Source organism: Idiotropiscis lumnitzeri, chromosome 1 (genome assembly GCF_059441095.1).
Source record: "Idiotropiscis lumnitzeri isolate Australia: NSW breed Sydney's pygmy pipehorse chromosome 1, RoL_Ilum_1.0, whole genome shotgun sequence".
NCBI lineage: Eukaryota > Metazoa > Chordata > Actinopteri > Syngnathiformes > Syngnathidae > Idiotropiscis > Idiotropiscis lumnitzeri.
Window position 1 is genome coordinate 11,831,329 of NC_142391.1, and position 26,329 is coordinate 11,857,657.

General features: G+C 40.9%; 3 protein-coding genes across 9 annotated transcripts; 2 read left to right on the top strand and 1 right to left on the bottom strand.

Moving 5' to 3' along the window:
• Positions 1-41: 41 nt before the first annotated feature.
• gskip (gsk3b interacting protein) lies at positions 42-3,374 on the bottom strand. 6 transcript variants are annotated; one of them, XM_088316986.1, is made up of 6 exons: positions 3,113-3,374; positions 2,451-2,496; positions 2,278-2,361; positions 2,061-2,090; positions 898-1,143; positions 42-662 (listed from the first exon to the last, which is right to left on the bottom strand). In XM_088316986.1, exons 4-6 carry the CDS (start codon positions 2,079-2,081, stop codon positions 504-506), a joined length of 426 nt encoding a protein of 141 aa, XP_088173112.1. In that variant the 5' UTR covers positions 2,082-2,090; positions 2,278-2,361; positions 2,451-2,496; positions 3,113-3,374; the 3' UTR covers positions 42-503. The 6 variants fall into 6 exon arrangements, with proteins under 6 accessions (XP_088173112.1, XP_088173094.1, XP_088173105.1 ...); XM_088316968.1 differs by having other exon boundaries at positions 2,441-2,496; XM_088316979.1 differs by lacking the exon at positions 2,451-2,496.
• Positions 3,375-3,542: 168 nt separating this feature from the next.
• Positions 3,543-20,128, top strand: atg2b (autophagy related 2B). Of its 2 annotated transcripts, none has more exons than XM_088317025.1 (43): positions 3,543-3,629; positions 4,166-4,557; positions 4,637-4,799; positions 4,901-5,053; positions 5,152-5,254; positions 5,526-5,688; positions 5,775-5,954; positions 6,056-6,152; positions 6,231-6,395; positions 6,577-6,728; positions 6,898-7,000; positions 7,154-7,397; positions 8,422-8,584; positions 8,690-8,782; positions 8,893-9,081; positions 9,887-10,160; positions 10,236-10,344; positions 10,418-10,619; positions 10,770-10,912; positions 11,047-11,204; positions 11,317-11,492; positions 11,587-11,737; positions 11,814-12,013; positions 12,532-12,612; positions 12,700-12,806; positions 12,900-12,992; positions 13,065-13,135; positions 13,209-13,285; positions 13,360-13,530; positions 14,393-14,525; positions 14,602-14,801; positions 15,443-15,672; positions 15,764-15,881; positions 16,057-16,248; positions 16,316-16,417; positions 16,484-16,562; positions 16,645-16,852; positions 16,938-17,007; positions 17,086-17,168; positions 17,816-17,937; positions 18,140-18,294; positions 18,951-19,100; positions 19,177-20,128. In XM_088317025.1, the coding sequence occupies exons 2-43, from the start codon at positions 4,396-4,398 to the stop codon at positions 19,405-19,407; spliced, it is 6,216 nt and encodes a 2,071-aa protein (XP_088173151.1). In that variant the 5' UTR covers positions 3,543-3,629; positions 4,166-4,395; the 3' UTR covers positions 19,408-20,128. The 2 variants fall into 2 exon arrangements, with proteins under 2 accessions (XP_088173151.1, XP_088173159.1); XM_088317033.1 differs by having other exon boundaries at positions 11,590-11,737.
• Positions 20,129-20,414: 286 nt separating this feature from the next.
• On the top strand, positions 20,415-25,878 carry tmed8 (transmembrane p24 trafficking protein 8). The gene is made up of 6 exons (XM_088287488.1): positions 20,415-20,603; positions 20,907-21,018; positions 22,408-22,489; positions 22,568-22,658; positions 24,025-24,318; positions 24,886-25,878. The coding sequence occupies exons 2-6, from the start codon at positions 20,909-20,911 to the stop codon at positions 25,101-25,103; spliced, it is 795 nt and encodes a 264-aa protein (XP_088143614.1). The 5' UTR covers positions 20,415-20,603; positions 20,907-20,908; the 3' UTR covers positions 25,104-25,878.
• Positions 25,879-26,329: the final 451 nt, after the last annotated feature.

A 26,329-nucleotide genomic window follows, 5' to 3' on the forward strand; every position in this document is an offset into this window, starting at 1 on the left:
TTCAGCGTATTGTGCTGTATTATACTGCAAGTCCACAGAAGAATTCTACAACTAGCTTTATTGTAATTTGACATGCCTTTTTGTAGCTGGGTAAATACAGGTAGATAAAGAGGTATGTTGTACTTCTCTAACCAAACAGTCATTAAGGCAGAATATTTGTGGAATGAGGAAGGAGATTCCGCTTTGGCCCTTAAACTACTTTGGGGAAGTTGAACAGGTCAGATCAGCCGCCAGGTCACAGCATCAATCACATTTGCATTGCAATGAGTACAAAAGATGGAGAATTCTTGTGCACTGGAATAGTTTTTGACTGTAAAGTCGACAGCAGAATGTCACTATTGCTCCCAAGCAGCGAGTCAGGAATGAACTAACAAGTGAATGGATGATAAGGAACAAAGCAGAATTGATAGGGCAAGGTACCCCTTATGATAGCGACAAGTGGACATTCCGTATTACTTTTTTTTTTTTTTTTTATTCCAGCTCATTCGAAACCTGCTTTGATGTCACTGTCCATTTTGCTTGAGACTTTCAAGTCGCTGGAGCAAAGCATTCCCAAAGGCTTCCCTGTAGCCCGGACTGAGCGTGTCCAAAAGCGAATAAACGGTCTCATAGTACTGAGTGCTCAGGTCCTCGTCCACTTGGTTAAAAGCGTAGCCCACAACCTATTTGGACAGGGAGGGGAAAAAAAAGTTTAAAAGCTTAGGACACATGCATCTCATTATAATTTGAGTGAGAATTCAACTATGAAATGTCCAATTTTGGGGGACTCCCTGTAAAACAAGCAGGTCTTCCACTATTTAATCCTATTTTTTCAATTTTATTTTAAATTTAGTATGGCCCTCAGTAGACTAGAAAAAAAACACAGAAATAGACACTTAAAAAAAAAGGTTTCCCCACCCTTAGTCCTGCTTCTGTGAGCTCCAAACAATAGCGGTTGCCCTCTCTCGTCTCCACGTTGATATAAGCCACGTCTGATGAATTGTTGAGGTTTTTGGATACGTGCATTTGGGCCACAGCGAAAAGGACGTCGTTGACAATGGCATCCGCCTCCAGTCTCATGTCCTTGACGTCGCACAGCTCTACGCATTCGTCTTCGAATGCTGACACCATGGGGTCCTCGGGCTGGCAGTCTACTTCCATTCCCTATACCACACACAAACACACCCATAAGCACGCACGCACACACACTGACTCACTGCAGTGTCATCGAAACATAAAAATAATGTTTCACTATGACCTCTCAAACAGCTGTTGTCATCGCTTTTAAAAGCAACTGCTACTGTACCTCTAGTGATACGTGTTAATTATACACTTGAGTAGAGTTTCATATCTGGGAATGACAGTCATTCCTTACTTTTTGTTTTTGGAACAACCAACCAATGGCCAGCAGCACAACAGTTGAATAAGCTGACTCTTGTCTTGGCCAATTCGTGTCCATTCCCTGCATACCAGCTGCTAGCCCAAACACAAATCGTGTTCTGGGCCACGTTTTTACGTTTTTAGAAAAAGCCTTGCTATGCATAGCAAAAAATAAAAAATAAAACACCGTTTGACACCCCGCCCCAAAGCAGATTTTCAATTACCCATATATTGCACAAGATGGCAGCAAAGCACTGCATTTGTCTAAATTAAATTCCTTATCTCCCCACAGTTCCTTTCACCAATATGGTCCCAAAGCAACACTTTTATTGCTTTCGAACACAAAAACAGTTAGTTTTTCAGCAAGTAACGGATGATCGGTTCCAAAAACGCAGAATAAACTGATGTTCCCTCAGCAATTTCCAGGCTGGAATTGCTGTAAAAGGTGCAGCTACAAGGTATTGGGCATATACAAGGTCAATGTAATAAAATGTGTATACTCACAAATCTATACTATTGTACTTGTGTTTTATATATATATATATATATATATATATGTTTTTTTTTTAGAAATTATTGACTACTCTAAAGGGTTGGAAATGGCTTGCGCTCTTTGATGATTGAATCATCAGCACGCAGACTGCTCAGCTAAAAACAAAATGTCAACACGATCTTTGATTCAGAGGAGAGGTTGTACTAACATACAATGGCGCAGTTGGCATCTGTTACACCTGGAACGAGAGTTTGAAACACCTTACAAAAATAATTGACAATTAAACTCATTGCAAAATAAAGCTGAAATGATAAACCCTTGATAAACTTGACCAGCCTAAATTGTAAGAGCCCATATTCACGATGAATGTTATACACGCAATATATTTGGTAGGGTGTGCAAAATCAAACTATTCTATGTTTTACCTGATGTGGTATGAGGAACAGCTTGTGTAGAAGGGATTTTGGAAAGATTGCTGATGATGATATTGTTGGAGCTGAGTGTAGAAGCTACAAAAGAAAATGGGAGAATAGATTATTAAACATTAGACAAGTGTTGCATGATCTCAAGTGTGCATTGGAAATTTACTTTGTATAACCTGCTGTACTGCTGAGTTTGGAGATTACGTTTTGAGAGAGACAATGCTGGAACCAAACAAAAGAAGCTGGTCATGAAAAACATTAAAGCACGAGGAAAATATGCAACGTTACGCAAGAAAGGATAGTGCCCGGATTCGAACCCCCAGCCTCAGAATTGTTAGATGGATGTGTTAAACACTTGGTCATCGTGCCACTTGAATCATTCATTTTGTCACATGTTCACGTTTTAAAGTTATTTTTATACGTAGTAAGAAAAATATGTACCACTTTTTTCAGGTATCTTGCTTTCATTTATTATCAACTCGTGTGTGACGTCATTACCAAAGGAGAGTTCCGATGTACGAGCTGACGGGAACGCCGCACAAAATTATAAATACTGTACCGTAGTAGTTTGTCTGACAACTTCAAACGTTTGAGTAACAAGCGCTGAATTAATAACCATTTATCATATTTAAAGTCACACTTTTTGCCACATTGCTCGCGTCTCGCGCAGTCAGCAAACAAACCCACGCAGCGTAGGCCACATGTATTTAATGTGTTTGCATCGTACATCACATGAAGGTATGACATTTGTTTCATTTTATTACAATCGCATGACCGTGGAGCACGTATTTGTAACTAAATAAACAAACAAAAAAAAACATGCGTGCATTTTTCTTACCTAGGTTGTGTTCTCCCTTGGAAGCTTCCAGCCCATAGAGTGGGCTCTCCGTGGGGGTGGGTGAGCTGACTGTTGATGGGAACCCGGCGAAGCGTTACTTTGTGTATAACTAAAACCACTCTATTACGCAGTAATACCGTTTTTACTTGTTCGAGTTTGCATCTAATTAAATACGTTAAAAACTGGATAAAGTAAGTATGCCGTACGTGAAATCGCCATGTTATGACGCAACTAAAACAACTGAGTTACTCCCACCCCTGTAATGTCATTTTTTTCAACTGGAAGAAATCTACTGGTTGAAAATTTTGATAGGCGGGATTGTACTGTGTTAAACTATTCAATTGGCTGACGTCATTGATTGATAGTCGCGCAGACCAATCGGTCGTGACGTTTTTGAAGCAGGATTACTTTGTCTCGTCTGCTGCTTCAACCTACCATCACCGACCCTAAGAAGTGTGTGTGAAGGCTCAGTTTGATGCGGAGTCATGAGAGTGTTTGTAAACAACGCATTTCGAAGGTAATTTAACTGCCACGCTAATTCCTTCAACTCTGATCATTTATTTTATATACTTGCACGCTTCATTTGTTTACATGCGTGACTTAGTGGCGCTGTTCCGACATGTCCTGGTTAATAAATCGACCGATAGCATATTTTACGAATTTCAGGCAACTGACCAACGAGTGTAGTGCTTAAACCTTAGCAACGCGTTAGCCGGCATGATAACGTTAACTCTCCTTAGTACGTTGATATTGCTAGCCAGCTTGGTCAGTTTAGATGTGTTAGCCCGGCCGGCCGGGTTAGCAAATGACATGCCTTTGTCTCCTGTTGTGACAGCTCCGGGAAACGCAGTTAATGACGAGCAGTGTATGTCGGCAGCTACAAGCTATTTCGCAAGTGCGTTTGCCCCCTTTACAGTAGATAAGCTATTGTAACGGTCATGTAGCACAATGGTTTGTAACGCTGCCTGGTCCCCTTTAACGTGTCTAGTTATTTAATGAGAGTTATGTAAACATTGTGTGTTAAAACACTCCCGTGTGTTTATTTTTGTTCAGGAAACTGGAGTCAGAAACCTGCCTTCACACATCTTTGAGTACCATCATATCCTCCATCATCGTGGGATGCGAAGGATGTCAGAATCCATGTGTTTTGACTTCTTTCGCGCGACGGGATGGCACAATTGATTCATTCCTAACAGTCATTCAGACAAACAAATTGTAGCCAAAGGGCTTTAAAAAGACCTTCCTTTTATTTTTGCACTATACTGTACACGAATAGAGTCAAGATGCCTTGGCCATTTTCAGAGTCCATTAAGAAGCGGGCCTGTCGTTACCTCTTGCATCGGTACCTCGGCAACTTTCTGCAGGAAAAATTGAGTTTGGATCAGCTCAGTTTAGATCTCTACCAAGGCACTGGATCACTGGCACAAGTGCCTTTGGATAAATGGGTATGTTAATTTTAATTCAGCACACATAACACATAATCTGCATTGATGAGAATTCAAGTGAGCATATTTTGTCTTCCAGTCACTCAATGAGCTCCTAGAGACGGCAGATGCTCCTTTTGAGATTATTGCAGGATTCATCCAGACTATTTCTCTAACCGTCCCATGGGCAGCATTGCTGCATGACAACTGTGCCCTTGAAGTCAAAGGTTTGGAGATGGTGTTTAGACCAAGGCCTAGAGTAGGTAAGCAGGTTATAGCGAGCTGAAAGTTGAAAAAAGACATGACATTTTGTTTTTCATTAATTGCTCTATCTTCAAACTTTAATGTATTATTTTCTTCCCAGCATCTGGCACTGAGCCCATGTACTGGTCCAGTTTCATGACGAGCAGCATGCAACTCGCCAAGGAGTGTCTGAGCCAGAAGCTCACAGATGATACGGGAGAGAGCTTCCAACCGTTTGAAGGACTGGAGAAGTTTGCTGAAACAATAGAAACGGGTACATGATGTGCAGAGGAAGCCTCGGGCAGCACTTGGAGAAGTTGACAAGTGCGAAGATGCATCAAGTAAATGCTGTTTCAATTGTCTCTCCTCCAGTTCTGAGAAGAGTCAAAGTGACATTTTTGGATACAGTTCTGAGGGTTGAACATGTTCCAGAAAATTCCAAAACTGGAATTGCTCTTGAGGTTCGAATCAACAAGTAAGTTGGGACATATTTAAAACAACAGTTGCAGGAATTTTTAAGTCAAATTGCACTATTCGCATTTTCCTGGTAAATACAAAGTTAATTATTAAAAAAAACAAAAACAATCAAAACATTAAATTGATCCAAATAAAACTTTAGCACAGAATACCGTGTTTAACACACAACACATGTGACAGAATGAGGAAACGCTTGTGCTCAAGGGAGACATTTTTAAAAAAAGATTTTTGTGGATTCTATTTTCTAACTGTCCTGCTTTTATGTCAAGGATTTTTTATTCCGATGAAACTGGGGAGGAGAGCTCAAGTGTGAATGTGCATCAACCAATCACTTTTGCACACAAAAAGCTACAAATGGAAGGCATCGCTGTCTTCTGGGATGAGTTCACTGATATGTCTCGAGCTGGTTTTAAATCCTCACCACCACCTACGGTTTGTCTTTTCACAATCTGGATAAACTAGTTGCATGTACCTGCAGCTTGTCAGTAAATGCAGTTTTTTTTTTACTCGTTTGAAAGGAAACCGAGCCAAAACTCTCTCCCAGCTGGAATCCAAAAATTATTTGTGAGCCTCATCCGCAGTTCATGGAGACGGTAGCTTCGACAGCACCCTTTCATCCTGTGCAGGTTGGGAGTCTCTGTGGCAAAATTGAGCTGTCCCTCACGCTGAAAAACAACCTAGCCATGCCTGGAGCGAAGGTTATTCAATGGATATGTGCTGTGAATAAAAATGTTCTTTAACTTGATTTCGGTATTGATATTTATAGACGAGAAAACAGTATTCTTTCTTCCCCTTTAAGCTGGACGTTGCCGGGCACATTGACACACTTCTCATTTTGCTCTCACCACGCCAAGTTCATCTACTTCTGGACTTGTTCGGCGCGTTTTCCTTTGAACGTGAGCGCCTGTTAGTAAATTTAACAGAAGCGCGTCAAATGTTTAACCTTCTGAGCATTTTTTTGCTTTTGTATGAAGGCGCACAGGAATGGGCCAAGGACAGAAAGAGTCGACCCATGCAGCAAGAGGATGAGTACCGACTCCACATGGAACTAAACCGCTGTCTGAAGAAGGACACGGCAATGGCAGGAGTAGATGCCGAACTCTTTGAAAGCCAGACGACCCGAACTGTCTCTAGTCGAGGTTTGACTGAAACTATCCTCTGCAGTAGTCCAACACAATCTCTTTTTCTCGAAATTGATGTGATCCTCTCCAGAAACAAACTCGGTTCCACTGTATAATTCTTTTAAAATTCATCATCATGATGACGGAATATTCTTTTTTTTTTTTTTTCTTTCTGTAAACAAACCTTTGGTCGGAGTAGATGATGTCTTCTTCTCCATGGCTGACATGGACATGTCCCACAGCTTGTCGTCCCTCCCCCCTTTGGGGGAACCACCCACTGTGGATTTGGACTTTTCACTCAATAGCAACTACTCCGCCTCTCCGAGTGAATCGCCGTCGGGTAACACGACTGTAAGTCGAGCGTGTATAACTCGATATGATCCTGAAAGCAAAATGTAGTGCAGGCTTATTACATAGATGGATAAACTCAGAACCAGCTATTGATTTTAGTTGTGAATGTATTCCAATGAACTTCTGCATTTTTAATCCGAGTCTTTTTTTTTTTTTTTTGTGGCGTTAGGCTCTGTGGGACGATTACATGGACGTACCGCGACAAAGAGAGAAGCAGACTCCTGGAAAGTCACGAGACTCAAAACTCCCTCAAACGTTATTGCGACAAACTGGTAAGTGTGTTATATTTCTTTGGTCAACACAAACATGCTTTTATTCAAACCAAACATAATGTTGTGTCTCTCCCGCATTAGCTCGAGTCTACAATGGAAAATGTCTCGTGTGTTTGTTTTGCTCAGTAAAAATAGATTGTTGTTTGCTTTCAGCACATCCATCCAAACCCCACAGTGACGAGTCGAGGCCGGAGCTAGTGTTGAGTCTGACACTGAGCAGTTTGGCAGTTTCACTCCTCCACATTGACCCGCTCCCACCACTCGATGCTTCCCCTGGTCCGCTGGGCCCAATGGCTGCACACTTCTTCAGCGTGGTGGGCCCGAGCCACCTCGACCCCGCTGCCTTCCTTCAGTCTCGATCAGTCTTCAATCACGCCTGTCCCCAAGATCATCTAAGGTGTGCATTTTTTATTTAGTTTTTTTTAAATACTGTTTCCAATCATGTTATGTTTTGGATGCTAAAGTTAAATGTCCCAAGAAAACGTCATCATGTGGCACAAGAAAGTACTCTGTTTGCGCTGTACTTAATGTTTTACATGTGTTCTATAGCCGTGGCTTAGTCTTTATAATTGTTATAGCTCGACGAATGCATTTGCGTTAATTAATGACACTACATGTGTTCCGAGTCTTGGGTTATAATAGTTTTGGGTTTGTCACTTACCCTCAGTTTTTTTTAATTCATTTAATTAGCTTTTAAGAGTAAGTTTGTTGGTATTTATTCGTTTATTTTTTTTTATAGCTTAATATTGGTGTTTATTAGTTTTAATATCCGTTTTTTGGTATTTTTTAAATATCTGGTGAATTTGTTCAGCGCAAGATAAAAGAAAGTGGCAAACTGTTTAGCATTCTTTCTCCTGCTCATGTCATATTAATTGACAAAGAAGAAAATAGAGACCATTTTGACTAATTATTATTAGATTCAGTTAGCTTTAATTGTTCTGAAAACATTTTTCATTTCATTTTATTTCATTAACAATTTTTTTTTTTATTTTAGCTTTTTTTTGATTCCTTAATTTTCATCAAATTTAATCACTTCCAATTTAGGTACAAATTAGGGTTACGTCACGGGTGTAGAAGCAAAACTCAATTGGACCTCGAATGAGGTCTCACAAATTCCATTCGCAACTGTCACTCAGTGTTGTGACAGTTAAGATAGGTAAGAAATTAGATGATTGACTTCCTCTAATATTGCTGGCATTGGCCGGAATCCTTGTACCTCCAAAATGATTACTTTTTAGGAGACCCCTAAAACTGCGTGTTTGTTAAAAGAAAAAAAAAACACCGGCACTTGTGGACTGACTAATAGTACAAATTTGTGAAAGGAAGTTCAGTCCACGATTTTCTGCTGTACATTCGCACAGAAGAGGTCATGTTCTTAATGGGGCCATGATAAACTCATGATGACGTTGCTCCATCTGCAGGTTCGTGGGCCAGGGTCTGAAGATAATCTATGAGCACTGTCAGGGATCCAGCCTCCGGACTTTTAGCACCGACGTCTCCCTTGACCAAATGGAGTTGTTGGAATGTCTTTTCCCTTCAGAGTCCATCACTGGTAGTTCCCAGCGAGGCATTCAGTACACTGAGGTCAGCAATGCAACGCTGAGTTCAGCACATGCTCTGCATGCATTTTTATTTATTTTTTGGTGCGTTCACAGCATGACGCTCACATATTTCTCTATCACAACTCAGCTCCTGACGTTTAACACTGCAGCCAATGGCAACGCACCACTTAGTACCTGCTTTCACCTGCTTTACAAACAGGCTGAGCGCAGAGGCCCCCAGGTAAATGCAAACTTAAAAAAAAAAAAAAAGCAGCCGTTATGTTAGGTAGTCGCATATATTGACTGTACTCTTGTCTGAGTGGTAGTTTAGCCTGAGCTTTTCATCTGCAGGGCGGCCAGGTGCGACTCAGCACCATCCCTAGAAAAGCCGACATGCAGGTCGAGCTTGGCCCTGTGCACTGCGAGCTCGACATCAGCATCGTGGATCGTCTCAATTCTGTACTTCAGCCTCAGAAGCTGGCCACCACGGAGATGATGGCCTCACACATGTACACGTCCTACAATAAGCATGTCAGCTTGGTAAGAAGATTTTCTGAAGATGATGAAAATGTACAGTCGATTTTGTCAAGTTTAACTTTGAATTTCAACGCAAATTATAAATCTTGGACACAAACACTGATAAGCCACAACATATGACCCCACTTTAATATTTTGTGAAGTAAATAAAAACGGTTCTATGCAGATGTAAACTGCATACCACAATAAAAACAGTTCTATATTTTTAACTCTCTGACAACTGTAATCTTTGAAAAGGCAGAATTCTTTTATTCTGCCATGTATTGCGCAAGTGGTCACATTGTTGTGGTCTAAGTTCGAGGTCCCCAACCGTTTTCCCGCCGTGGAGCAGTTTGTACAAGTCCATAACTTTTTTTGTGGCCTCGCAACCGCGGGGACGGGGCTTAGCGTAAATACTCAGCAGAACGCTTTCTCAGGAGCCACTCGCTGCATAATGTGCAGAGTGGGCTTCATATAGTCTGTCTTTTTTTTTTTTTTTTTTACTCATTTGGCTAGATTGTGGGTTCAATATTCGCCAAATGCACCCGAGACAATTAGCATCTTGACATGTGTCAAGAGTCCATCATAGATGGGTGTAATGGAGAGAATCCGGTCACTTTTAAAAAATAAAATCTTTTTCAGCCTCAAATAATAAATCAGACTAATACGCGGCCTGGTATCGGTCTTCGGCCCGGTGGTTGGGGACCACCGGTCTAAGATATCAGTGTATGTCTGATGTTGATAAGATAATGGCCACATATGTTGACTGGTGTGTGATTATTTCATGATTGCGCACAGTAATGTAATTTTTTTATGTGCATTTTTGCAGCATAAGGCCTTTGCAGAAGTTTTTCTCGATGACAGCCACACCCCTTCCAACTGTCACGTGTCAGTAACTGTTAATGCCCCAATACTGGGCCTTGCTGTCCGGTTTCCCATTCCTGACCTGCGCTCCGATCAGGAGAGAGGTCCTTGGTTCAAAAAGTCCTTGCAGAAAGAAGTACTGTACCTGGAGTTGGAAGACCTGGAATTTAAAACAGAATTTAGGGCTGGTAGCACGCCAGATCAAACCAAGATGGAGCTCACCTTCAGGGAGCTTATTGGTATGATGAGTTCAAAAGTCAAACTTTCAATGTTCCCCACGAGTCCTCCCTAACTGCTCATTTTCCATTCTACAGGCAGGTTCCAGGAAGAGATGGACCAACCAGCTGCCAGGTTCCTCAGAGTGTCCCACACCATGGATGGAGACATGACAACATCTGAAAGTGTGAAATTTGATTGGCCGCGGTATGTTTTACCTTAACATCCTTGTCTGTCTGTCTTGCATCATCAGCCACTGACGGCACACTTCTCCCACCAGTGTCGTGTTGAAAATGAACCCCACTGCGGTGCACTCAATCCTTGAACGCGTGACGGCCGAGGATGAAGAAGGGGCCGAGGACAATTTCCTTGAGGAGGAAGAGGAAGAAGGGACTGCCCACTCACTGAAGGATGTTTGTGACTTTGGGAAACCGGAGCCATCACCCTTTTCTTCCCGGCGAGTTATGTATGAGAATGAAGAGGTATGTGCCGCATTCATCACCAAAGGTTGAAAATTGGATAAGCATCAATAGCCAAACGGCAACATGAGCACCACTTTGCATATATGAACAATTGAGGGAGCAGATGATGACAACCACACGTTTATTTATTTATTTTTGTTACAATTCCAGATGGTCATACCTGGTGATGTTGCTGACATGACTGAGTTCCAAGAAAAAACTATGAACAATTCTCGCTTTGTCCTTGAGCTGTGTTTCCCCAATGTGCAATTAGCTTTACCCAGCAAAACATTTTATGAAAAACTACACAACAGGTAAGTCATAAAAAAAAAAATCAAGATGAGAAAAAACACATAATTGCGGATTACAGCTCGTCACATTCTCCTAACAATTCCTAAATAATATTCTGTACATATTTAATACGGATTTTGTATTCCCTATATTCCAGAATAAACAATGACCTCCTGCTGTGGGAACCAACTGCGCCTTCGCCTGTGGAAACGGTAGAAAGCATGCCATATGGTGTTGGCCTCTCTGTCGCCAGTCAGTTGATCAACACTTACACTAAGGACAGCTTCACCCAGTTTCGCTCGACTGGACCTGAGGGTGAGACTGGTAAAAGTTTTACACCTGGAAACTGTGTGCAGGCTGTTTTCAATCAAAGTTAAGTGTCGTAGAACGCAGGCGGATATTTTGACACATTGTGTTATGCTTGTAGAGGATACCAGTGGTTCGGAAGAGGAATACATGCACTACTACTCCCATTCTTCTGATCAAGGATTCCGGTCTCACAAGAAGAAAAAGCCCAAAGTTGCGAGTAAGAGCTCCCAGAGCCTGTTCTCTGTCATTATCAGCATCAACCATGGTTTGGTTGCTCTTCAAACTAACGCTAAGGTACATTGATCGTCGTCGTCCTTAAAAATCCCTTTTGTCACACTTGGGCAATTGTATGTTGTTTGTAAGTTCTTTGGGTCTTTTTGTTTTCGAGAAGGAGGATAAAACACTACTAAAAAACAAACATGGGGAATTCTGGCTGGAGGTGAAAAATGCGGTGCTGTTCAGTGTTACGCAGCATGAAGGCTGTAAAGACCAACACTATGTCTGCTTCCACACAACCAATAGTTTGATGTATCACCAAGGTAACCACCTGCACCATTGAGGATTTCACCTAAATGGAGCTGTTTAACTGATTTCCATTTTTGGTGATGTCCACAGGGCTCGTAGATGGAGGCCCCTCCTCAGACATAAAGCTGCCATTCATGTCACATCCACACTGGCTGGAACCAACCATCTACCAATCGGAGTCATCCCCCGAGCGGTCGTCGGCTCCCTCCGAGGGTATTGGCTTGGAGGCCCGCAGTATGGTCTCTGTTGCTGTCAAGATCTCATCGCAGAATGCCGAGCGCAGCGTCAAGGTAGGCTGCTGTGATTTCTGACAGTGGCAAGACTTTTTGGTATTTATGCGTTTCAAGTGAACATAAGTTGCAGAGGGAGAAAAGTGTTCAACATATTCCAATCAGAATACATGATCTATAGTAGGGGTGACAAATTGAAAGAGGCGGAATTTAGAATACACACTAAGATGCGGGCCAAACACTGACGATGCTTTAAGCAGAGATATTATTATTATTATTATTATTATTATTATTATTATTTCTTTATTATCAAGTCATTATTATTAATATTATTTATTATTTATCAACATCATTATTATGATTATTAATTATTTATTATTATCATCATCAATATTATTATTATTATAGCAGATAAACATCGACTCAGGTTAAATTCCTTTCCTTCTGTCAGTTTTGGTTATTTTGGAAATTGTATTAATGTGTTACTTGGCACAGATTTGGTCTCGAGTCGGTCATTTGCGGTCTATTGAATGTATTTCAGGCATTCCTTCTCAGTTGTGCTTTATTTTTGCGCACAGGAATTTTTGGTTGCTGTGGGAGTGAGAGGAGCAACAGTGCAGCACAGAGTGGTCCCTCCCAACCTGGGGTGGTATGATCAGGTAGCAGCTCTACTCTCAGTTTAGTTGACATGAAATTCCCTAAATGTATCCTGGTGAAAACCAATGATGAAATCTATTTTTCTCCAGATCATTGACTTTTTGAATGTTTCCGATGAGCCTGTATTGGGTTACGCTCCTCCCACGTCTGTCAGCACACTACATCTACATTTATGGAACTGCTCTCTTGACTACAGGTAGAAAAGACCTGATCGGTCCTTGCAAAATAAATTGGTGCGTGTGCGTGTCAGTCTTTTATAATGCGGCATGTTTTTTTTAATTTTGGACAGACCTTTTTATTTACCTCTGAGATCGCTGCTTGTGGTGGAAACATTTAGCATCTCTAGCAGTGTGTCTCTCGACCACTCTTCCTCAACCCTCAGGTATGACATGACTACGATTGAAATCCAAGGTTCTATTACTGCAAGTCAGTGAAATCAGTGACTCTGTTCCAGGATCATTTTGGATGAAGCTGCTCTGTTCCTCTCAGACAAGTGTAATGCTGTCTCGGTGAATTTAGCACGCGGTAAGTTGACCCTTGATGAAAAGATTGTTTGAGAAGTGTTTAACCAGTGCTTGTTATGTTGTTTTAATCCCAGACTATGTCCAAGTGCTAGACATGGGAACTCTAGAACTGCGAATCACAGCTGTAAAACCTGGCATGGATGGAAAACTGGTAGGAGAGACAATCCTAAAAGCATTGAGGGATCTTGCATTTTTAACACGTTCCTGTTGTGTCGTCGGTGATAGAGCGAGCCGAGATTTGAGCTTCGATGCTCTAGCGACGTCATCCACATCAGAACATGTGCCGACTCCTGTGCAGCCCTCATGAACCTAATCCAGTACATTGCCAGCTATGGGGATTTGCTTCCCCCCGCAGAGCCAGAGGCCAAGCAAACCAGCTCTGCTCAAAAAAACAAGGTTAGCAGTACACCTTAAATACTGTACTTCTTTCAGGTTTTGATACGACAGTATATATTTTTCTGAACAACTTTTTTTCCAGTCAAGGGAAAAAGAAGCTTCAAATTTGCTTCATGAACCAGTTGTTGATTCTTAACTCCTCTAAATGGCACTCTTGGTTTAAAGTGGAAGTCAACCCAAATGTTTTCTTTACGGGTATATGTTCTGTGCAACCTCATTAGTCAAAATACGGCATTCTGATTTATATTATATTTGTTGGATATGAGTTAAGCATCAAAATACACCTGGTTTTAGCCATTTCCGGGGGCAGCCATTTTGTCACTCCTGTCAACTAAAAATGAGCTTAGATTACATCCAATCATGGCTCAGGTTCAGTAAACAGGTCTAATCTATACACATTTTTTAAGCATTTGCTAATTTTCTTTACAAAGTTATCAAAACTATAGAAACATGTTTTCATAGCATAAAATGGTAAAATAACTCTTGGTTTGAAAAAAACTAAACAGTTATTTATTTGCGTAACCACTATAGAAACTAATTACATGGTGAAAAAAATGTTTTGTGTGCCGATTTCTTTCCACTTGTGCCAATTTTTCAAATTGAGTATTGTATATAATTTTTGGTAGATTTTTATATTTTTAACTAAGTAAACATTCTTTACTTTTTATTTTTATTTTAATTAAGTACAGGAGTGGAATCACTACTACTTATACCAAAGTCATTTTTGTTTCTCTGAAATCTGGCATTTGTACTTATTTAAGAGTGTGACTACATTTTCCACCTCTGCCATTCACAACCAAATGACAACAATCCTAAAGCTCCACATCTCCTAGATGCTTAGTCTGAGTGTATGTTCGGACAGGCAGAGCTTCCCGCCCGGCTCGTCTCGCAGACGCCGCTGCTAGCTGAGACTGAGCAGCAGATTTTGCAGGATCTGATGAGCGAAGCAATGGAGGAGACTGATGGCCAGCCTGCGCCCGGGCTACAACAGAATGGTAACGTTTTGGTTCAGAATAATTCTACCTCTGCCTGATTTTATGCCATTTTATAAATATTTGATCAAATTTGCAGGTGGTCAGGAGGAGAGGAATTGTGACCATGCGCCCCCTCGCTCTGACTTGTTCCTGTTCCCCGATGAGAGTGGGAATTCCGTCCAGGATGCCAGCCCCACTTACCCCATCCTCCACTCTCCTCTCATCACTCCCGTTCCCAGCCTGGCGCAGGAGACTGACGACTTCTGTATTCTAGAGACGCCCGGTTCCAGAGCAGAGGTCGGCATGTGTCTTTTGCATCATAGCCTGATGCAAAAACTGTACTTAGGATGTATAGTCGTTGATTTGCCACTGCTGTGTTTGGCTGGTGACCTGGTCACATTTGTATTTTGTCTATTTATAGAAGTAACGTGGCTAAAGATATGTCTCTTAAGTTTTTCTATGAGATGATGCCATTTTTCAACAGGTGTTTGCTTTCATTCTTTTATCAAAATGCATTGACACTCCCTTATTTGCAAATTCACCAGATTTTGTTTGCTGAAACCCTCGCCCTTTATTATTTTTTTTTTTACATGGCAATCCAATTATTTGCAATTCGGCTTTTCAATGGACACATGGGTGCAAGAGAAACAAACGTTGTCAAATAGTAATAATTAAATAAAACTGAATTTGGATATAAACACAACTGAGAAAGTAAACGCGGAGTGTACTTGGTCTAATCATCATCAATCAACGATGTAACAGCTGTTTTGTCGGGCAATGCTACAGAAATGAAGTCTTTTTTTTTTTTAACAATCTTGAGTTTTAACAAATGAACAAACTTTAGTTGACTCATTGTTCAAAGCTGCTCAATTTTGTATACAAACGTTTGAGCGTGTTAGTCGAGATATAGTGCAGCTGTCTACATCAATTTGTTTCAGGATGTCGATCAGGAGCCCGTCGTGAAGCTGTTCACTTCAGAGCCGGTGCAAATCAGATACGATCACTTCAGTCAACCTCTGGACGGAAGTGATTCCAGTCGCGGAGCCTTGAATTTTCCCATCCCGGAAGTGCGTTACCTCATCAAGGAGATCTCCATTGTGTGGCACCTTTATGGTGGCAAAGATTTTGGCCGTGTAGCGTTCACAGCTTCTCCTGCCAGAAGCCGCGGGTGAGTTAAGAATGTTTGTAACGATATTTATGATTTTGAAACCTCAAAGATAAAGCAACCTAAACATTTTGATATTTTCTTTGCAATTCAGTACTACTCCCCACAGTTCCCCTTCCCAAACACCGGTTCGACAGGCCAGAGTTTCAGGACGGACTGGAGGTGGAAAAGGAAGAAACCGTGATGTTCTTATGGAGATCCAACTCAGCAAAGTATTTTTTATTCTCAGTTCATTTTTTTCCTTCAGCGAGTGAAATGAATTATCAGCACCAAACATTGTGCCATTACACCTCACTTCTTAATTTTTGTCGCGTGCACTATCATGCATTTCTATCCTTTGTTTTTTCTCCTGAGCCATTGACCATTTTGTTTTCACCCTCTTCTCAGGTGAGATTTCAACACGAAGTGTACCCTCAGGACCAAGAGGCCTCGGGATCACCAGCGGAACAGCCAGTATCTCGCCAGGTGTTTGTTGTGCAAGACTTGGAGATCCGGGACAGACTGGCAAGCTCGCAGATGAACAAGTTCCTCTACTTGTACTCCAGTAAAGAAATGCCCCGCAAGGCTCATTCTAACATGGTGAGGGAAAGCAGCACATTGAAGTCTCATTGTGGTGTCTGGTAAATTGCTGCTTTCTGTTGCTTAGTTGACTGTTAAGGCGTTGCACATGTGTCCCGAGTCCGGCCAGGCGCCACAAGAGTGCTGCTTACGTGTTTCCCTGATGCCTCTCCGCCTCAATATTGATCAGGTAAGGAAGGTTTTTGTGTGGCAAAACAAATCGCAAAATTTCTAACTTTATTTTGTTTCTTTGAAGGATGCGCTCTTCTTCTTGAAAGACTTCTTCACTAGTCTTTCCACAGAAGTGGAGTTTTTCTCCCCACCTAGTCAAGATGGTAAATGATTGAACGTCATCATGAATATGCTCTGTCAGCTTTCTTTGAAATTCTCTGACTAAAGCGTTTCATCCTGCCGCAGTGAGCGTGTCCATGAAAAAAGCCTCGGCCCCAGAGATCTCATGCAGCTTCTCCAAGCATGGCACCGCTAACCTTGAGCCGGCACCTATCATCTCTGTGCCTGCACAGAGACATTTGAGCCAAAATGGTTTCTCCATGTGTGCCCGGGAGGAGGCCGGAGACGGTGACACATCCACTGCTTTGTTCTCCGACCAGCCCATATTCTTCAGGTTGGTGCCAGATAGATTGAATCAATTAAAAAAAGATCAAAAGGCCTTTGCAGAGCCTCATAATGGACTTTTTTTTGTGCCACAGGGAATTCAGATTCACTTCTGAGGTTCCCATTCGTCTGGATTATCATGGAAAACATGTCTCATTGGAGCAGGTACTGACTCTTAACAAGGTTTTGAGTCTATTCCAATCATGTTCGTTGATTGATCGCCCTTCACTGTTTTTCTCCCAGGGAACATTTTCAGGGATCATTATTGGGTTGACACAGCTGAACTGTTCAGAGCTCAAACTGAGACAGCTATGCTACCGACAAGGGTACGCTATTTCTTTTTCTTGCAAAGTAGCCGAACATCGATTAATCGATTATCAAATTAATCTATAATTATTTGGGCGAATCAGTTGTTTGGAGATATTTTTAATTTAAAAATACCCAAATCAGCTTTCAAACAGTAAATATTCTTAAAATTATCTTCACTTTGGAAACAATGCTCAACGTCTTTGCCCATTTTCTGACATGTTTTGGACCAAACCAGTAACTGAATCCTAAGCGATTTATATTTGAGCATTTTTTGTTCTGTCAATTTGAAATAATATTCTGTTTTCTAATAAAGGGTTGGAAATTAAAACGTGTTCTTAAATCCGATTTATTGCAAAATTTACAAAATAATTAGCAGGTTAATCAATTGTATCTACTTGATTTATTTAATGTTACTTTCTTATTTCACATCATTTTTATTGAGTCTGCTGTTTTGTTAATTACATAAATAGTTGCAATGGGTTATGTTTGTTACATATTTACATAATTTAGTCATTTGTTTGTTAATTATCATTAGAATAAATAGGTTAAGAGTGACATATCTGTTTATATACAACCTAGTGAAAAGAATGACAAGCTGTACAGCAAATGAAAAGAGACAGTCCCATTAAATGTTGCTTTTTTTTTTCTTGGAACTGTTTTGCAGTTTATTAGGTGTGGATAAGCTCTTTTCCTATGCAATTAATGAGTGGCTTAACGACATAAAGAAAAACCAGCTTCCAGGCCTGCTGGGCGGTGTGGGGCCCATTCACTCGCTGGTCCAGCTGGGTAAATATCGCCCTTTATTGTATGCTCATGTTCCCATTTGATTGTTGTTGTAATTAATGAACGCTGTTAGCTCTAGTGTCAAACAGTGCATCACTTAGTCATTTATACCTTGTAAGTACATTTCTTAGATATGTCCTGCCAGCTGGATATGAACAATGCTAAGCCCTTGTAACCCAATGCGTAAATGTTCCGTTCTGTTCAGTTCAGGGATTCCGAGACTTGGTATGGCTCCCAATTGAGCAGTACAGGAAAGATGGTCGCATCGTGCGTGGCTTTCAGCGTGGCACCGCCTCCTTTGGAACATCCACAGCTATGGCCGCACTCGAGCTTACCAACAGGATGGTGCGGACCATCCAGGTAAAGGCTGTCTTTGTTGTTGAAAAAGATTGATAATAGGTAATGTGTACGTTTAGTAAGTGAGTTTTTTAATTTTTATTTAATTTTTTTTAATCCTCTTGAACCTGTTCCCAGCTAATCGCTGAAAACATTTTCACAGTTATTGTACTTGGGCAGAAGCTCGTTGAGATGCCACAAGATGGTGTCAAAAGCTTGTTTGAATAGCAAAGTGACAAGGAATTATGTTGAAGTGAGACATTTTGACCCAAGTTTAGCTTTTTGGGTTCGTGGAAGTTGTGGACTTATTCGTCGGATGTGCACTTCCCGTGCATTTTAACAAATTGCCATTATTTTTCAGGGTACCGTTAATGTTGTAAGATTTTGTTTTGGAATAATAGTATTTTGTATAGTTACAGTTTTAGTATTAATTTAAGCAAATGCAAACATTTTGTGAATCACGAGTGATTACCGTAAATGATCAATTATATAAATATTAAATCGTCCAAAAAGTTACGCTGGCCTGAGCCCCCGAATTGATTTCGGTGAAGTTAACAGCCACATTAGTGTCCATCAGCAATCATTTACATGAATAAGTGATGGACAAGCACTGGACTATATGTGATTATCTACACTTTTGCTTTAGTTTGGAATGATGATTGTGTGTTCCATTTTGTTAGGCAGCAGCAGAGACGGCTTATGATATGGTGTCTCCGGTGGTGAATGAGCGAGACACAAAAAGGGTTAAACGGTTCTCACACTACGGACTGGCTCATCAGCCCGTTGACCTGAGAGAAGGTGTGGCCAAAGCCTATACAGTGGTGAAAGAGGTAATCAACCGAGATTTGAGTATTCATGCAACAGTGCTGCCGTCTCCTAACGCCAAATTGTTGTTGTTCTCTCCAGGGAATCACAGACACAGCCCTGACCATCTACGACACGGCCACCCGGGAACATGAACAACGCGGCATGACCGGAGCTGTGGGCGGGGTTCTCCGCCAGTTGCCGCCCGCAGTGGTCAAGCCCCTCATTATGGCCACGGAAGCCACCTCCAACGTCTTGGGTGGCATGAGGAATCAGATTCACCCCGATGCTCGCCAGGAGGAATCACAAAAGTGGAGGCAAGGCGAGGAGTAATGGAGGAGAACGTCTGTCCTGGTGTAAATAATGATCATCTCATGACGTTTGAGCTCACCTGTTCCCTCACCAGTGCCTTCATGTTCATGCTTATCAAACTGTTGATTCAAAGGGACGCATTCAAGTCAAATCTGTATTGAGTTATGTCGTCGTGTAGGGAAAATCAGCAACATCTAAATATCCAATAATAAATACGGCATGTTGTTCTGTTATCTTTGTCAGTAATATCTCAATTGTGACCCTGGATTGAAAGTACATGGACAGTATGTGGACTTATTTACTGTAAATAGTCTAATCTGTATAATTTCATGCAAATATATGAAGAGTGTAGGATGCGGTACAGTTAAGTGGAATTACAGCACTTTTGAGGAACTTGAAGGGTTACTGCTTCTCTCAAGAAATGATATATAGTATGTCGCAGCTTTTTATTTTTGTTTTTGTTTTTTTTGTGGGTAAAAATCCAGTCAACCTTGTCAGGTTTCCACTTGTAGCTGTTTTAAATGTCAAAACCAAAATTTGAGATGTTCAAATGTCTTGATCCAAAGTCTTAAGATCTTGCTCATACTTTTTTAGGTCTATGATTCCTGTATTTAATTTTTTTTCGCCATGGGCTGCACTCAACTTGTTTTATTTGGAAGTAACTATTGTACATAGTGTATAGTTCATTCTTGACTTTGTATTAAAAGGCATGAGTGGAAAATTAAAAATGTGCACTGTTAAACATCAATTGTGCCATTTATGCAAATGGAATAGTCGGCATCCAATAATGTCGCTGACACTGCAGCTCTGAATCGAAAAATGACGACGTTGCCATAGCAACAATGTAACACGCACACTTTCTATTAAGTAATGGAACTCCATAGAACTACTATGGAAATACTAAAAGTCTCGGAATTGTTTTTTTAAATGATATTACGGCGAAAGCACTTTGCGCGCGATTCATCAAACTCGAAAGCCATCATATCACATCTAAGAGCCCCAAAACCTGTTTGAGCAATCCCCAAATCTCGCGAGAGTATCCGTAGAACCGCACATCCTTTTGCTGTGCCACTTTCACGGAAACACACGAAAGTCCAAATTTCCATCCGAGCTGTCACATGACTGCAGTGACATGAAAGTCCGTTTCACGGTGGCCTGAGTCAAGATTCAAATCATCCCAAAGACGTCACGTTTGTGTTTTCCCGCGTTGCACCGTGGTAAGAACCTTTTTAATGGAGTCCAGCTGGAGCTACGACTGCATTTTTTCCTATTACGCCAGCTAACGTTCGCTAACCAGCTAGCATTCTGTCAAAAAAAAAAAAAAACCTTTCTGGGCGTTAGAATTCTGCGGCCGCTTGATTCGCTCGTCGAATACTTTCGTTGACAATGTTCGCAAAACAGCTGTTATTTGACAGTTTCCGATTCGCGCTGCCGTTAGTTGGTCCTCCCTGTCATCCGGAGGGGCGGTGCTTCATCTTTATGAGCCCCCGCACACTGTCCTGTTTGTCTTGTGTTTATAGCCATGGAGAGATTGGAAGACACATCAGAGCTGCAGTCTCGGCTGTCATCGCTGTCGTTCTCGTCTTTTCCCGGAGTAACATCCAAACATTACGACAGCGACCCAACGGATAGGTGAGCGGCTCCCTTGTTATTACATTCTGTAAAAATGTTAGAACGCATTGTTTTGCATCTGTTTTAGTGTAACTTAATTCACTAGCGTTCTTTGGTCCTGCACTGTCAACAGTGAGATCCCTGATATCAATTTTGCTACAAATTGACTTATCTGCATTTAATGTTGGCCTCTTTGATTGCTCACGAATCTGATACTAGCTGTAAGTTTTTAATGTGTTGCATGAATGGCAACAGGTGGATATACCGGCTTAGTGTACCTTGGACCCATCCCAAATTTATGGAAGAGTATTAAATTATTCAGCGTGTCACATACGTCGCTGGCATAGGTAGATGTCAAAATTATATATTTGTAATGAATAAATAATCATTGAATTTACATTATTTCCTCGGTCATGGCTACTATTGTGCAACAGCAACCTACTTAGGAATCACTGTATTAGATTATAAGGAGGTTCCTGCTAGGCGAGCGATTAGCACATCCGCTACACAGATGATGGAGTTTCAAATCCAGGCAGCAGCCTTCTTGTGTCTAAATTGTGCATTATTTGTCAAAAATAATAAAAATTCAAGGACGTCAAACTCTTTATATTTATTTCGCGGACCACATCGTAGTTATGGTTTTACAATATAAATGTAAAAAAAAGTTTTATCAACTATTTTTCTTTTTTTAAGGGTGATGCATACCAAAAATGCTTAATGTAGCTCAGTGTTATTAAAAATGAGGACAATTTGCAATTTTGGGGTAATTTTGGTTTGCTTCGCAAGCCACAGAGATAGTGGTCCGAATCTGGCCCACACAGTGCTCTAAATTTTTGTTCGGTGTGACTGTGAGTGTGAAATGTTATTTTTCTCTGTGCCCAGCGACCAATGCAGGTTGTGCACCACCACTAGTTGCGAATAGGCAGCAATCTGCCACCGTATTGCACCAACTACCACTGAGGAATAGTTAAAGTTTCATTTTTTTTTCTGCATTATGTATCATTAGCTGGTGTCATCAGCCTCAACGAGTCCCTGATACCTTAAAATGCGATATCTGGTTTTGGTACACGCCCATCCCTAAAAAAAAAAAAATTATTAATTGATGAAATTTGTACTAACCAAGTCGAGTCATCAGTGAACTTGGGTTGGTCCTACACAGTTATTTACATAGTGGCCCTGGGCCATTATTAATGTCGAATCCTGGTCCCGGTCCATTTCCACATAGGGAGGTTTAGCAATCTTTTTGGGCCCAGACACTGTGCAGACATTCTACCTGGCTGACACAATTTCTCTTCTCTGACCTCTTTGAAAATAAAATAAACTGCACAACTTTTTGTTTTCAGAGAATATTTTCCGGTATTTCAGCACCACTGTTTTTGCCCTCAAAAACGTATTATTTGTTTACTTCAGGCTCCAAAACACAGACCTCTCCACGAACTTAAGCCAGTCGCCAAAACAAACTAATATGGATGCATCTGAGCAGCGCGAAGAGGTGGGTTAATGTGCATCTCAGTGAAGAGCACGTTGACGGAGTATTACTGCTATAAATGTCTTGTTTTTGTATTTTGAGGTTAATGATGAGGCCCCTGCTGTGCAAGCCTCAGGGGACCAGGGTGAGAAGAACAGTGCAGAGAGTCCTCCACTCTCCGCTGAGATTAAAGGTTTGTATGTCATCACGATTGATGTTTTGTTCTATGCCGAGCTTGGGTTCAAGCAGCAGTTTTGTGTCTATGGCTGGCTTCAGGATCCCGCCGTATCTACATTATGGTGTCCGTTTGTACATCGTGTCCATTTTGTAGTGCTATTCAAATGTGTAGTAGGAATAGGTAGTGCCCTCATTCTGTTTTACAATGCATGTTACAAAGGAGTGAACAATTGATGGTAAATCGACAAACAAATACCCAATCCCCTGATGCATTGTGAACATTGATTTTCCGTTTCTGGGGTGTTGTTTGATTTTCGGTCTGAAACAAATGAATGAGTTGTGGTGCAAAAATATCTTAAAAAATGGAGAGCAACACTCATGTGGATGGGCACAATGCTTTATTTGTATTTTTTGTAACATCTTAAAACAAGGCGGATTACCTAACGAAGAAAATTAGTGGAAGGCAAGAATGAGACAACTAATAATATGCGATAGCGCCAGAAAAAAGTATGTACAAATTGTTTGCCGGAACAGTGGTGTAGATTTTCTGTGATATGTTCATATTTTATTTACATTTAACGCCATCACTGTGTTCCGAATGACTCTTGATGTTCTATATAATCCCCTATACAGTGAGTTCACCATTTTGCAGTACTGTTTAAATTTAGACCTTATCCCCTTACAGTGCCCCTAATATATCCCACAATGTTCCTTGAAAAGGACAATCCAGCACTGTAACATTCCATGATGCATGTTGTGGCGTGAAAACATCTTTAATATAAATAGAGAAACACATCACAACATAGATGTACACTAAGTGCTTTGTTTTTATTAATTTGGTAAAACAATATAATATTGTCAGAATTGCCGGTACGTTGTAATCATGTGACAGCAATGAAGTAATTAACAGCACACCGGGGTAGTGTTTGAAAACAAATTTTCCTTTTACTGATGAGTGAACAGTATAGTCCACTATAAAAAAAAAAAATAAAAAGGCATCCAATACAGTGGACACCAATATATTCATGGTTCAGAGATGCAGATGTTATTTTCAATGATTTAAAAAATATTTTATTTATGTTTTTTTGTGGGGAATTTGGGCAACCCCCCATATTTTCCTGGAAACACTTAGGTGGCATATGCCTGCTTAGTCAAGAATTTTCGGGGTTAAAAAATTATTTTTTTAATTGATTTATTTTTCAGGGCAAATATAATCATCAGTTATTTGCATATTTGTTTTTATAAGCTTATCTTCACCATTCGCAAGCCAGCTCATTCCTTATACCTTATAGCGCGTTCGTAGGGATTGAGTAAATGATTTCTAACACACCCTCTGAAAATAAATATCAACATGGCGCTGTTATTTCCTGCTCCCGCTGCAGCTGAGACGCCACCCCTGCAACCCCCGTCGACATGGACATCTGCTGCCCTCAAAGAGCTTAAGGCCAAGCTTCGAACGGAGAAGGACAGCATGGTGACGGTGTACCGAGGCGACATCATGACCGTGCACGTGCCCACTGTGCCAGAAGCCAAGAAGGTGTGCTGGGAGTTTGCCACAGATGGCTACGACATTGGCTTTGGCATCTATTTTGACTGGACTCCCGTCACGAGTCGGGCCATCACTGTGCACATCAGTGAATCGAGTGATGACGAAGATGAAGAGGAGGAGCTGGAAGGTCAGCAGTCATAAAAAAGGACACAATAGATTGGATACAAAAAGTAGAGATATAAAAAAATGAGATGAATCCTTTCAAATGTTTCCACTTTCAATGTAACCCAGGAAGCCGGTACAATATTTTAGAGAAGCAAGGTAAAACTAAACAACTGAGGTTAAACTAGTAACCAGTCACGCTCAAACTCATGTGAAATCGCCACCTACTACACCCGTGATCATGTTTGGGGCTTTTTTTTTCCAGATTGAACTTGGGCTTTAGACAAGATAAAGGGAATTCTGAACAGTTCTACTACATCTAAAACACTTTTAATATTTTAGTTGCAGGTGTGTGCTAACTCCAATTTAACACGCATTTGAATGCCATTGGTCAATTCAAACGGAGCTACATCTCATTTATAAAAGAGTAACCACGTTATTTCTACTTCTGCTTTTGAAAAAAAAAAAATCAAGTGAAATGTAAAGGTTACATCCAGAAAGAGTTATATTTGTATTGTGTTGTATTTATTTATTTATTCATCCGGTGTATGTCACTTTGTGGTCTATGTCTGTGTGTAAATTTGCATTGCAGGCCCGGTCACCAATGGAGATGTGGAGAAGGGCTCCAAAGCGCAAAGCAACTTGAACGTGGTTGAGCTCATCCCAGTTTACCGCCAGGACAGCCACTTGAGCGTGTTTGGCGGCAGCCACGACTTCCCGGGCGAAGGCACTTATCTCTTCAAATTCGACAACTCTTACTCTCTATGGCGAAATAAAACACTTTACTACAGAGTTTATTACAGTGCCTAAAATGCCAAATCTCTCTGAATGTATGATTTAAAGAAGGAAATGACTCTTACTATGAATGCTAAAGATATTTTAAAAGATTTAAAGTTCCAATAAGGAGGTTTCATATATAGGCATATATTTTTTACCACTCAGCTTGTGTTGCCAAATGTAAAATTTGAAGAAGCCTTTCATTAGCAGCCGTGCCGTTAAAATCCTATCTTAAATATATACTGTGACATCTGTTAAGTAGCGGTTATCAGGGACGACCTCCACAGCATCTACTTGCTAGGTGTTCTTAAGTGCTCTAAACGTGTATTATTTGCTGTTACTTGTACCGTAGTTTGTTTCTTGTTAACCGCACCTCAATTAAAGATTTGTTATAATGTCTGGTGTGTCAGTAGGGGACTTAAATTACGAATGTTCTGACGCAAGCAATGGCAGATAGGAGGCAGTGTGTGTGTGTTTTTATGGCACAATTTGAGCCGCTCGTTATCACATAAAGCTCTTATTATGTAATAGTGATTCAATATTTACATTTACCCAGTCCCTGGCTTTAATTTGCTGTAGTTGTGTTTCATCTATACGTACTGTAGTTTGTGCACAGGTCTATATGTGAGTGAAGGTCATTGTGTTTCTATGTTCTCTGACTGTGTTAAATAATTGTGTTCCGCTGCTTTTTAAGCTACCTTATATCATTTCACGTGCTTTAAAGCTTCCTAATTGTTTGTTTGTTCTGTATCTTTAAGTTATGATGCTCTTGAAAATTTATATTCCACAATAAAGAGAATATTGTCTACTTTGCTGCGTGGGCGTTGCAAGAGTGCAAAGACTGCAAAACTGCACAATGAAAGCATAATCCGACTCAAATTGTTTGAGGCATTGTGTTTCGCAAGCGCTCACGGAATGTGCTGCTCCACAATTAGAAAATGTCTCCTGTGGTTCCATTAAATGTGGCATTAAGGGAGTGATGTAACCGTTACTAGGATCCCAATGAAACCCTGGCTTTTTTTCTGCTATTCCTGCGTGGCCAGGTTTACCTGTGATTTTACTGGATCTTCAATACCTTCTCAAAATTAGATGATTGCATAAGAAAGGCAGCAGGCTTGATTTTATTGGAGTTTATTTCAAACGTGCAATCGTGGTTCAGTTGTTGTGGGTTCGATCACCAGCCCTTGTGTCCATGTTGAAGTGTTCTTGAGCAAGATACTGAACGCCCAGTTGTTCCTATCCAAGTGAATGCTCATTTA